This window comes from Dipodomys ordii, unplaced genomic scaffold, assembly GCF_000151885.1.
Source record: "Dipodomys ordii isolate 6190 unplaced genomic scaffold, Dord_2.0 Scaffold94, whole genome shotgun sequence".
NCBI lineage: Eukaryota > Metazoa > Chordata > Mammalia > Rodentia > Heteromyidae > Dipodomys > Dipodomys ordii.
The window spans coordinates 8,677,100-8,690,325 of record NW_012267310.1 but is presented as its reverse complement, the minus strand read 5'-3'; the positions used below and the strand labels follow the sequence as shown (position 1 = coordinate 8,690,325).

General features: G+C 42.9%; 1 protein-coding gene across 1 annotated transcript; it reads right to left on the bottom strand.

The window, feature by feature from the left end:
- Positions 1-10,737: 10,737 nt before the first annotated feature.
- LOC105993281 (melanoma-associated antigen B2) lies at positions 10,738-11,757 on the bottom strand. The gene has a single exon (XM_013026482.1). It carries the CDS (start codon positions 11,755-11,757, stop codon positions 10,738-10,740), a length of 1,020 nt encoding a protein of 339 aa, XP_012881936.1.
- Positions 11,758-13,226: the final 1,469 nt, after the last annotated feature.

The following is a 13,226-nucleotide window of genomic DNA, read 5'->3' as shown; positions in this document are numbered from 1 at the left end:
CCAGAAGTGGCTCTGTGGTTCAAGCAGTAGAATGCTAGCCTTGAGCAAAAGGAAGCTCAGGGACAGTGCCCAGGCCCTGAGTTCAAGCCCCAGGACTGGCAAGAAAAATGAAGGATGACTTGATTGTGCCAAGACCTTAACCAGCTGCTGAGTAACAATCCTGCCACTCTATGTCTATAGTTAAATTACTACAGGCATGGAGGTTGGGGGAGTTGGCTAGTGGGTGAGGCTGAGGTTCCATGTTATTTGGAGATTTCCACTATAGGTCTTCTAGGTGGCGTCATGGTAAAACTTTTATCCTAAACAAATCCTCCATTGAAGTAGTGAACTGGCCTTTTGGGCAGGAGATATAGTAATTTCAGATAATAAAATTTTTTAGGAGTTAGACATTTTCCCCATGATTGGGGGAAGTGGTCTCATTAAAGGGTTCCCATGGGTCCAGCTCTTTAGCTTCTCATGGACAGTGGTCTTGCAGGTTTGTTACCCCCACAAACATCACATGAAGTGACCTTCAGTTTCTGGGATATGGGCCTGGCCAGCAAGAAGAACAGGTTTTTAGCTTTGATAGAGATAGGAAACCCACCTGCATTTCCTAATAAGAAGAGTAAAAGACTTGATATGAGGAATGCTTATGGGTAATTGTGATGAGTTTGAAGTATAGCAGGGTCATTGGATTTTTTTTGGGGGGGTCTGTTTGTGGGCCTGAACTCTGGGCCTGGGTGCTGTTCTTCAGCTCATCAGTTCAAGGCTAGAACACTACCACTTGAGTCACAGCACCACTTCTGGCTTTTTTTTTCTGCTTATGTGGGGCTGAGGAATTGAACCCAGGGCCTCATGCATACAAGGCAAGCGCTCTACCACTGAGCCACCGTCCCAGCCCTGGGTCATTGTATTTGTACACTTTCCATCAATTTGAATGTCATTTGGGTGTCTGGTCCCCCACTGGGGTTCACTGACATTTAAAATGATAAATTTACAGGGTTACATGTACTAAGAGAGCAATCAGAGTTTGCTGCCTCTTACTGGCATAAGGAATTTGTTGCCAAATTCCCCATTTCACACAGCCCCAATAGAAGCAGTAGACTTCTTCATAAGATGCATAACCAGTCCAGGGATTGGTGTCCTCTAGACACATATATTCGTCATTTAGCCTATAGGTCCTTTTACAGGCTAGCTCCTCACAGTAGCTCCAAATAGTGGTGTTTGCATTTACTGGGGGACACATATCAAAGTATATGGACACAGGCTTGATAGAGTCTCTAACCCTTCATACAGTTCATAATTTTTCCAATGCTGATAAAAATTTTGGACCTCTAACCATTGTTATCGAGGGCAGTATGTGGGGTTGAAACAGATAGGTTGATTACCATGGGAGCACACGCAGTAGGTGGTAAGGTTATGGGTATACGGGTACATGACCTAGTGACAGTACCTACACAGGAGTAGTGGGGAAAAAACAGTCTTGGTAACAACATTCCGTGCCAGGGTAGTGCATATGTACAAATAACAGTCTGAGGTTTAAGGATCCCCTAGGAGAGAATCAATTAGTTTTGACACAAGGAAAACAAGGAAGGGACTCATCCTTAGGGAGTAGAAAGCAGTTCCTCAGGCTTCTTTGTATGTAAATTAATCAGCTTCCAGAGTGACTAAAGCAAGGCTGTTGTCTCGCTGCTTGCTGCTCCTGAGTAGCTTGATCTTGGAGGGTCAGCCTGTGGAAGGGCTTGGATGTATCAGAGGGTAACTTTGCATAGTAACCCTGGGTCAGGGATATATTACTACTACTACTAATAACAACAATAACAATAATAATTCAAGATAAGCTAGCTTCTTTGGGCTGTGGTAGAACCAGGGAACAATCTCAGCTACCTTAACTATAGTAGGTATAGACAAAATAACAATGAAAGGGCCCCTCCAATGGGTTTTAATGGTTGGCCAATCCCATTCCTTCACCTGTGCAATATCCCCTGGTTTGTAAGGGTGCATGAGAGTTGTCAGGCTAATATGAAGATTCTTGCAGACCCAGTCAATGATTTTTGAGAGAGTCCACTCAAGGACCTGTATCTCTTGTCTCAAGGTGAGGTCACCTATCTATTTAAGGTCTCCTTGTATACCCCTGATTAGGTTGAGGATCCATCTTCAAAGGGTGAAAGCCTTGAAGACTAGATCGAATCCTTAATAATGCTATGGGCAGTAATGGATCCCAATATGGATGGGATTCCTGATACAGTGTTTACAGTTGTAATTTTAGGGTCCTATTCATATGTCCCACTATCCCCAAACATTGGGAGTGGTAGGTCACATGCAACTTTTCTATGATTCCTAAGCCTTTAGCTACCAGTTTTATCACTTTACTCAGACTGCTCCATTATTTGGCTCAATAGCAGATATCCCAAACCAAGGAATGGTTTCCTTTAACAGATACCTGGCCACCTCTTGGGCTGTAGGTTTCTTTATGGAACTGCTTGACAAATGTGGGAGCCAGAGAGTTAGGTTTTCCACCATCCCTCTCATAGAAAACTTCCCTTCCTAGTCTTGACCCAAACCTGTTCTTGTGGTGTGCATTGTTGGTATCATTCAGCTAAGGGACACAAGAACACCACCACTGTTAGAATGATTGGGGCCAGTCCTTTTGTGAGGGCTACTTGTTTGGACTCTCAGTCAGCTCTCCAATTTACCCAAACACTTATTCCACCTCCCTTTTGGTGCTCTCAACAGTGTATAACTGCCACCTGTTTAGGGATCCATACTGTGTCTAGCAGTTCAAAGATTTCTTGTCCATACTTGATACTTTTTCCTCCTGAGTTAAGCAGGCCTCTCTCTTTATAGAGAGTCCCATGGGCACGAATGGTTGTGAAGGCATATTTTGAGTCAATATAGATATTTACCTGTATTCTTGCAGTAAGCTGGACTGCCTATGTAAGGGCAATTTGTCCAGCCTTTTGTGCAGAAGTTCTACCAAGCAGCAGGAGGGCTTCAATGACTGAGTTCAGAGTTATCAGCACATGCCTGGCAAAGTGCATGTCATTCTGGAGAAAGCTGTTGCCATCTGTAAAGTATTCAACATCCAGATGGCCAATAGGCTGGTTGGTTTGAGAAAGCCTCATCCATACTCTCTTAGGCATTCATGCTTTAGGGGGCCTGGATCAATTGGCAATAGGGTAGCTGGGTTTAAAGTCTTAACAACTTCCAGCCAGATGTACAGGTTTTCTCATAGACTACTCTGGTATTTGGCTGAGTAGAAGTTGTTCTGTTAGTAATTCCCCTTATAGTCTATGAGAGTCAGCATGGAATGAGGAACCTGGACAGTGAGTTCTTACCCTAGAGTGAGTTTATCTGCTCCCACCACCAGAACAATGGTGGCTGCTAGGGCACACAGGCAAGGCAGCCAGCCTTGGGAAACTGCAGAGAATTCTTTTGACAAGTAAGCCATCAGATGGTGACAGAATCCCAGTATCTGAGTGAGGACTTGGACAAGTGTTCCCTTTCACTCATGAACATACAAGAAAACAGGCTTCATCAGATTTGGTAGGCTTAAATCAGGGACATTTGTGAGTGCCCTCCTGATTTCTCTATAGGCTTTCTCTTATGCCTCTTCACATACTAAGGGTTCCCATTCTATCCCCTTTGTGGTTTCATACAGAGGTTTGGCCAAGAGGGAGTTAAAGATCTAAATTCAGCAGGAACCAATGACTCCCTAAAACTTTCTGGTTTGCTGGTGGGTCTTAGAGGCCAGAATGGAACATACAGCCCATTTCCTCTTGAGGTTGAGACTGTGTTGCTTTATGGTGAGTGAAAACGAAGGTATTTAATGTTGTTTTGGCAAATCTGGGAGTTTTTTTTTTCTGAGAACTCTTGAACCCTGCCTCCCATAAAAGAGAAGGAGGCAGGTAAGCCTCTTCCATATAGTCCTTCTGAGTTGGTCCAGCCAATAGGAGGTCATCCACATACTGAAGGACTGTGCAATCATGCTGGTCAGCTGGGAATGCTTGGAGCTTGGATGCTAAAGCAGTTCTAAAGATAGTAGGGGAGTTTTTGAAACCTTGTGGCTACTGAGGCTAGGTTAGCTGTCACTTTCCTCCAGTATTGGAATTTTCCCACTGGAAGGTAAAAATAGGCTGGCTCTGTAGGGTCAGACAGATGAAGAAAAATGAGTCCTTAAGATCTAGGCAAGTAAAAAACTTTGCCTCATCTGTAACAAAGCCTAAAAGCATATGGGGATTTGGGACAATGGGATGCAGGGTAACAGCTGTTGAATAAACTGCTCAGGGTCCCGGAACTAGCCTGAAATCCTCTAGTCTCTGGCTTTGTGACTAGAAGATTTCATGTCCAGAACACCATACAGGGTGTTTCAGGATGACTAGCAAGATTGGAGATCCTACATGTTAGGAGTCTGAAAAGGCGTTTTTGAATTCCCACCTGAGCCTTGCAAGGAATGAAATAAGTGTTTTTGGCTGATGGGTGTGGGCCTCCCACTTGGGTTCCACAACTACTGGGGGCATGTTTTGGACCAGACTTGGGGATTATCTTCAGTCCACAAATCTAGGATCTTGAAGGGAAACTCAGAAATCTCAGGAGACCTTCCACCAGGGGCACAGAGCTTCCATTCATCTTCTTGATTGACTAACCACCAGAGTTAGAATTTTTGCCTCAGGTCCTCTCCGTTTGAAGGTTGACATGCCCTCGGAATCAAAGGTAATCTGTGCTTCCAGTTTACATAATAAGTCTCTGCCCATCAAGGCCACAAGGCAATCAGAGAGATAAAAGAATTCAGGCCTTACCTCATGGCTTCCAAGATTGCATTGTCTAGATTCCAAGAAGGGGCAGCAGGCCCTGTTCCTATAGCCCCAAGAATTGGGCCTACTAGTGGGGTCCCAACTGAATGTTCTGCTCTGATGTCAATGGAGACAGCCTTCTATCTCCATTAGGACCACAGGCTTCTGGCGTCCTGGCGGCCCAGTATAATGGAACCTGATCTGTTCTATTCCTCCACATAGTCTTCTAGGGCTGCCAGGCTGTGTTTTCCTCCCAGGTGTCAGGGTGTCAGGCTCACTGCAGGAGGGCTGATACTTGGCCTCTTCCTCATGGCGGCAAGGGGAGTGGGGGGGATCCTGGATGATGTTCTGGGGATTCCCTGGCTCATTGGAGGACATTCATTCTTCCAGTTCCCATCCTAGCAACAGTAGGCATATTAATGTCACCCTAGTTCTACCCTAGGGCAGGGGCATCCTGGAGAAATTGGTGACTCATAGCTCTGTTTGGTTCAGTCCCCTGGGACCACCTAACCACTCAACAAGGGCTGCTTCCATGAGGTCTACTTTTCTTTTCATAGTCCTAAAGTCCTCTTGTTTTGCTTCCTGATCTTGATTGACAAAAACCTTTGAGGCTATCTTGAAGAGCTGGCTGGCATTCATTCCAGTGAATCATTCTAGTTTCTGTAATTTCTACTTTATGTCCCCTTGGGCCTGGCCAACAAAAGAAGCATTAATTTTCTGTTGGTGTTCAGTGGCTAAAGAGGGCACAGGTGAAAGGCTTCACATAACCGCTGAGAAATTAGGCTGGGACTCTCATCTGGTTCCTGGAGGGCTGCTGATATTTTGCTTATGTTTATGACCTTCTTTCTTCCTTCTTTCTTGCCTCCTAATAGGGCTTCCTGGTATTGACTCAAACCACTGATAGTCTCCATAACCATTAGGTCCCTATGGGGATTCTCCTTGGAGAAAACTGAGCATGAATATTTGCTTAGGCAGTGAAATTACCAATGGGGGCATGGTCTTCCGACCATTTTTCCAACCATGTTACCAGTGTAATACAGTGTCATGCTTTAGAATAAATAGTGTGTCCAAAGTCGCTGGCAGTTTTTCCAGATGGCTTTATGAGTGTGAATGACAGATTATATTAAATCAATCGGAGACTGAGGTTTTTCTGTGATGTTTCCAGTTTGGGAGGTCTGTGGTTGTGAAGGGTAGTATATGAACGTTTTCCTTGCTCTTTGTATTTGACCCTGCTGCTTAGAATACAGCAGGTTTGAACTGCTCTCAGGGTCATCTATAGGGTGATGGGATTTTGAGGAGAGGCCCTCATGGGACCTCTTGATTGAATGGAAGTTGTGGACTAGTAGACTTGGAGTGGACATCACAGCCACAGAATTTGGGGGAGTCAAAAGACTTGAGGTTCCAGATGCTTCCAGGTCAGCTTTTACAAGTGTAACTGTCCCTCAGGCTTGTTTATCTGATATTCAAGGTTTGAGTGTGGAACTGGGTACTGGTAGCACATAGGGCAGTGGTGTTTCCTCAGGTTCTTTGGCCAATACAGGCTCTTTTGATTTCTCCCTATACTTGGAACTTGCAACCACTCTGGCCTCTAGAACCTACAGACCTGTTCCAGACAGTATTTCAGTCTTGAGTGTTGGCTGAGGACCAAATCCTGCCAACAATTAATATAGGAAAACTAATTACCCTATAAACTTCATTGATTACAGTCTTGTCTGGTGACCCTTCCATGAGCCATCCTACACCAAAGGCAGGCCAGTCTAATTCACAAAGGTTCCTAAGCTTGCTAGGAGTTAACTGGACTCCATAGTTTCGTTAAATCCCTTCTTAAATTTTTTAAGCATATACCACCCACTTGTTCCCAGTACCAGATGTCAAGATAGAAAAGGAGGGTTAGGGGTTTTGAAGGGAAGGTAAGGGGTCCTCGTCCCTGGCAGAACAATATGTGTCCTTTATTGGTAATCTGGACATGGTTGCCTGGCAAAGAACTGTACTACACAGGGTACTCACTTCCTAGTCAGGCTACATCTGACTAGGAAGAGGTAGCCTGGCTATTAATCTAATCTTGTTGTTACAATTAAGGTATGCATACATTCATTGTATGCAATCTTATGTAATCATAGTTGGCCAGATACCATTTTTTTCTGAGATGGGGTATAAAGAGCCACCATTGATCGACACTGTTGGGAGGGTTACTGGTGATCAGAATATAGACATTGTGCTTCTCTTGGACAGAATAAACCCATGAACGGAGTATGCTACTATGCTTGAGAATGGGTCCCAGACAGTGATTGCCACTAATATATCATTGTAATCTTTTTCACACCTCACTTTATTTTGGTAATATTACTGTTCCAGCTACATATTAAAACCCAGTATTTGACCACAAAGTTTTTTTTAAACCAATTGTTTGCGATACATTTGCAAAAATGAGGCTAAGGAAGGCCTCAGACTAGGAGGAGTGAAACTGTAGATTTTGACTTAGACCAGGAGTATAGTCTACGTCCTGTTATTTACCAGCTGTGTAAACTGTGTAAGTTATCAAACTCTTTGAACCTCAGGCTCTGCATCTATGTTTCGATAAGCCCAATTTGTTAGACTGGTAGAGGGAGTATAATGATGGAATGCACTTGGCATACTGACATATATTGGAACACTTCCTTCTGCTGTACTTTATAGCCAATGATTTTACTTCCCTGAGAAGATATCTTCTTCCTATGAAGACGATAGCAGAAGGCTCACCTGATAGCCTGACTAGAAGCCTTCTAGGGCTGATACCAAAAGGCAAAGCATGACACGTTTTGCTCCTTCTATTCAAATATACCTAGTCACTTTTATTCTTCTCAAGTTCTCTGATTAGACTCTTGTCAGAACTCATGGCTCCCTTCCTTTTTAACTTGTGGTATCTGTGCCTCCCTGATAATCCACAAGAAGAAGTGAGGTTGGCCTTTTCTAGCTATACACTTAGTGGACTTACAGGAATGAAGGCTGTGACAGACATATTGGGAACTTATGATGGGTGATTTCATACAGGATATCAATTCATTGTCCCCAAATCTAACTTCCAGGCAGTCTTGGGTGACCATGCAAAGGAAGACCCCTACTTTCTTGTTATCCCTGAGTGAGAACTGATAGGCACCTTTGCTTAACATTTCTGTCTGGGGTCTCTAAAGAATGGCAATTGGGAGGATTTTATATGCCTCTCACTGATATTATACTTCACATTCTTTAGTGTCCTCCATCTGAATCCTGGAAAAACTTAAAATTCTCCCTGACTTGACTTGAAGCCTATCTCCTCATCCTAAGGTCCCCAAATCCCTGACACCCCCTAGGAAGAAGTAACTTCTGGGTTCACAACTGTTATAGCTCCCGCTAGGGAAATAGCAGTGGAGGAATCTTTGTTGCTCCCACAATGGTGGGAGCATGCGTCTCACCTTCACCCCTAGTACAAACTGGAAGTACACGCTCTGCTGATCTGATGTTGCCCACTTTGTCAATGCTGGCTTGGTTTGACTTGGAAGTTAGCATGAGTCACTAGGCCACCATACTGATGTCTCTCAGAGTCCTGGGAATTTCTTGTCTTTGAGACTATTCCTCTTTCAGCAACTGAGAGGCAACAGCTTGAAATATTTGCCTGTGGCAATTGGGAATTTTGAAGGATACTTATCTTCTCCGTTCAATATTCACTTTTTGGTTGGTACTAATGGAATTTGGATATCTATGTCCTAACTATGTCTGACATCATATTATTTTAGCCTTAATGCTTTTATTCCTAAGAAATATTAGGACTCCTTTCTCTTTGGACATGATGATTCTACCCTAAGGAGAATACCCATCCAGTATCTGGGCTTGAACATAGGGCCTTACACTGTGTGTGTGTGTGTGTCTGTCTGTCTGTCTGTGTCTGTGTGTGTGTATGTTTGGGTCCTGGAGCTTGAACTCCATGATTGGGAACTCACTGTCCATGAGATTTTTTTTTTGCTCAAGGATAGTAGTGATGAAGAACAGCTTCACTTCCAGTTGTTTGGTAGTTAATTGGAGATAAGTCTGAAGACCTTCCTGTCTAGGTTCAAATTGTGATCCTCAGATCTCAGCCTTTTGAGTAGCTAGAATTACAGGCCCGAGCCATCAATACTCAGCCATGGCCTTGCACTCTGGATTGGCTTTTCTCTGTCATGGTTGCACTCTACAACTTGAGCCACATTTCACCTGGCTTTTCCTTTGTATTGGAGATGGAGTCTTGAAGACTGTTCTGCCTCATATGACTTTGATCCAAGATCCTTCATGTCTCTGCATTCTAAATAGCTGGATCATAGGCATGAACCACAAGTGCATGGCCTCTTGCTCTTATAACCCTAATAAACCTGAAGAAAATTTGAGGAGATGCATAGACTGACAGTTGTCTCAAACCACCTGTTTCTCAGACTATGTGGGACTGGTCTCTCTGTGACACGCTCCATATTCTGGGGGTGTTAATCTTCCCAGACCAACTACATAAACATGTAATGTTGGCATCTCAAGGATTTATCTTGGTTCTGTCTCTGGCTTTAAATAATTTCAGGGAAATGTCTATTCCTGCACATTCTAGAGTAATTTCTCCTCTTCAAACCTTGTAGAGAATGGATCTCTGTCCTAGAAGTGATGTGAGAGGATGTTGTAACACAGGGCAAGGGCACAACATAAGCTTAGGTTATATAGTACTGTAAATGTAAACAATCATTCTATCACTGAATTCTCTTTCATTGTTTATGCTTTTCAATTACTTTTTGTAATCTTATTGCTCCAGTTTATGCATTCCACTAAAATATTTGTGGCACAAGGTCATTTTTTTAATCGATTAAAACAGATGTTGGAGTGCTGAGGGGAAAAAACCTAAAAGACAAGAGTATAGCCTCAATTTAGGATTAGTGTGGGCTCTAGTTAAAGAGTCCAGTCTCAATCCTACCACATTGCTAGCCATCTGAACTTTGGCACATTACCAAACTCTGTAAGCCTCAAGCTCTCCATTGAGAGGTAAGTTTGACAGAATTTACCTGTAGGATTAGGAAGATATCTAATATATACAAAAGTACCTGTGGTAGTATCGGTCTTGTGTAGATACTACAACCTGACACTTGCTAATATGATTATCTTTACCTGAGATGTTATCATCCATGTCTGTGGGATTGAAAAACTTTATCATCCAGGAGATGTCACAGAACATGCAGAATCCTAAGACAAAAATATACAAAAAAACAGAAAATGTTTTTCCCTAGTTTTTCTGTTTGACAAGGAAAACTATGTCATCTTTTCCCTTTGTCCCCACTTAACCCTGTTTTTTACCTCCTTATGAAAGAGTATTTCACTTTTTCACATTGATAGATTTTTCTATATTCTGTCACTGCAAGAGCAGATGCTAAGTCTCTTTTGACTAAACATCCCCAGTACAAAGCTTGAACACTCCCCAAGGAGGAGATGTTTGGCTAAAATGTAAGCCATGAGTAAGAAATGTAATTTCTATGGTTCATTTTTCATATATTCCTGAATAAAATCAGCATTATCTATGTATATGTCTATCTGTTATATGTTTGACAAGAAAGACTAAGTAGAGTAAGGCAAAAACAAGAGCTAAATGTTTTTCTTTATCTTCTGCTTATTGTGGGTCTTTCATGTTTCCAAGAATCTCCATCTTCCAATGAGGTTAGCTTTCTTTTTATCACCAAAGCTCGTTAATAAATTCAAATCTTTATTTCAAAACAAACGCGCACACACACACACACACAACAAAACACCTAACACTAAGCTTGCCAAACATTAATAAATGTGAACCATTAACATTTACTATATCTACTCTGACTCTCAAGCATTGAACACCAGTTGAAAAATATAAAACAAAAATATTTATCAATGAGTTACTAATTTGTAACATGAACAAAAATTAGCAGGCCTTTCAATTAAAAAAAATGTGAAGACTCTATCTCAGATATCACTAAGAAGAGTTTTTGGACTTGACCTTACGACGTGATTTGGCTTTAGCACTGGTGCCACGGCTGGTTGTCGTTTCACTTTGAACTCTTTCTTCCTCTTCTCTCAAAGCCTCTTCATAATGGACTGGAAAAATAGTGGGATCAGCTTCATTAACTTTGGCTAAAAACTCCATGATTTTCATCTTGTTGGATTTAACATGGGCTCTGGGACCCCACAGGAACTCATAGCGAGGAGGATCACTGTTGGGCACCTGACGGTACTCCAGATATTGCTCTTGCACTAGATCATGCGTGATGAGCTGCCTGGTATCTCCAAAGATGAAGTGATCACAACCATCATAGACTCCTAAGGTATTCAGGAATTCCCAGATCTCCTCTTCTGTGGTGCAGTTGTCATTTAAGAAGATCACACCCAGCAGAGGTGTCAGAAGCCCGGTTCTGGGAAAACCCAAGTTACCGATGAGATTCTCATTGTCGCTGAGGTCCAGCTTGTTTTCTAGGGTATAGGAGTTACCCTTAGGCTTGACTTCCTTCAACTCAAGACCAAAGACCAGATCTATGCGATCAGAAGCTCTCTTGAGGATGTCAGGGAAGTGCTCTTTGAACCTTTTATTGACTATTTTTATCATCTCCCCTTTCAGAATGGGCTCTTTCATCTTATACTTGAGCAGCAGGTATTGCATCACCAGCCCTGACTTCCTCATTAGCAGATCTTTCCATCCTCTATCCCTGGCCACTGCAGCCTTAGAGGTATGCTCACCTTCTGCCCCTCTGCTCCTGCTACCTTTACCAGACTTTTTGGGTAAAATGCCTACAGCAGCCACAGCATTAGGTGGAGCTTGCTGATACTTTTGGGAAAAGCCAGTGGCTGAGGTGCCTGAAGCAGCATCATCAGAGCAAGAGGTGGCCACTTCTTCCTTTGCTGTAGTAGCCTGAGCATCTTCAAGATTCTGAGGAGGCCCATCTCGGGTTTGGCGCCGTTTCTCACGAGAACGGAGTTTACTCTTCTGTCCCCGGGGCATGATGGCTGTGGTCAGGGCCAGAAAAAAAAGTGTGAGTAGCAAGGAAGTTGCCTGGGATAGCTGCAAAGGCAAACTGAGAATCTATGAGGACCTACAGTAAGGAGAGACCTCTTGGCCTTAATGAACTCTTCCCCCAATCCTCCATGCAGGTCTGCATGAAAGCAATGCTCTATCTAGAATCCATGGGGCTTCTATTCGCTTGGTCAGCCTGTCTCCTAAGACCCCCCCTCCCCCGAGAAACTATGAAGCCATTTTGACCTTACCTTGAATTACTAAGGCCACAGCAGGCACTGAGGCCCCTGTCACACTGAGACCTTGTTAGTTCTCTGGATTACCTTATCAACTGGTAGCTTCACCTGAGCTATTCTCAATTGACAGCTTAAGGCTTTCTGTCACTCATGAGAAGGAAAACTTCTGGGAGCTTCAAGCCACTTCCCAGCAGGGGGCAGACAGTGTTTAGAATTCAGTGGACATTAAGTCCTTTCTGTCTTGGGCTCACTGAAGATCTTTAGGCCTTCTTCAGCACCTTATATTGGCTTCATGTCAGGTTTAGCACCACCCCTTTGACTCACTGTTGCTATATTTTCAAAATAAGGCTTTTTCCCTTAGGGCTAAAATAAAGGTCTTTATTCTTTCTTTTTTTCCCCTTTGGTTTATTCCCTATTGTCACTGTTTTTATTTCTGTACCCTTTGTCTTGTATACAAGTTTAGATGATTTGGGGAAGGGAAGGAGAATCACAGAAATGGTAGGACAAAGGGTGAACCAAGCAACAGGGATACTCACTAGACACTATTTTGGAAATGAACTTTACAGCACGGGGTGGGGGAGAGGTAAAGTGGGAGAAAATGAGGGAAGGAGTAACACTGTTCAAAAAGAAATGTACTCATTATCTGACTTATGTAACTGTAACCCCTTTGTACATAACCTTTACAATAAAATTTAAATTAAAAAGGGGGTAAGGATTGTAACAATGAGATGCACAAGATATTATCTTGAAAATGAACTTTATAACTTCGGGGGGGGGGAAGGAGGAATTGGAGAAATGTGGAGGGAAGGGATGGTGGGGGAAAAACAAAGGAGGGGGTAACAATGCTTCATAGGAAATGTACTCATTACCTTACTCATATAACTGGAACCCCTCTTACAGTACCTTTACAATAAAAATTTTTTTAAAGAAAACAAAAGAAAAATTTTAAAATGCTGTAACAAAAAAAAGAGGTAAGGGAGATATTCAAATTGACAGTCCTTTCTTAAGCTTTTTGGGGCTCAAAATGCCTGGAAACAGTGACTGGTAATCAATCATGTCCAAATATCACAGTGGGAGTGGGGAGCTAAGTGGTTCCTTTATTCTTGAACGGGTCCCCTCATCATCCCTCAGCGTCACATAGTTGACATCTCTTAGGAACCAGATCCTTTTGTTTAACTGGGCAAATTTTAATAGGCCAAGCCTTTCCCTTCTGAGACAACC

Bases quoted from the DNA above. Each gene is read 5' to 3' on its own strand.
- LOC105993281 (XM_013026482.1), bottom strand. From the start codon at position 11,757: ATGCCCCGGGGACAGAAGAGTAAACTCCGTTCTCGTGAGAAACGGCGC.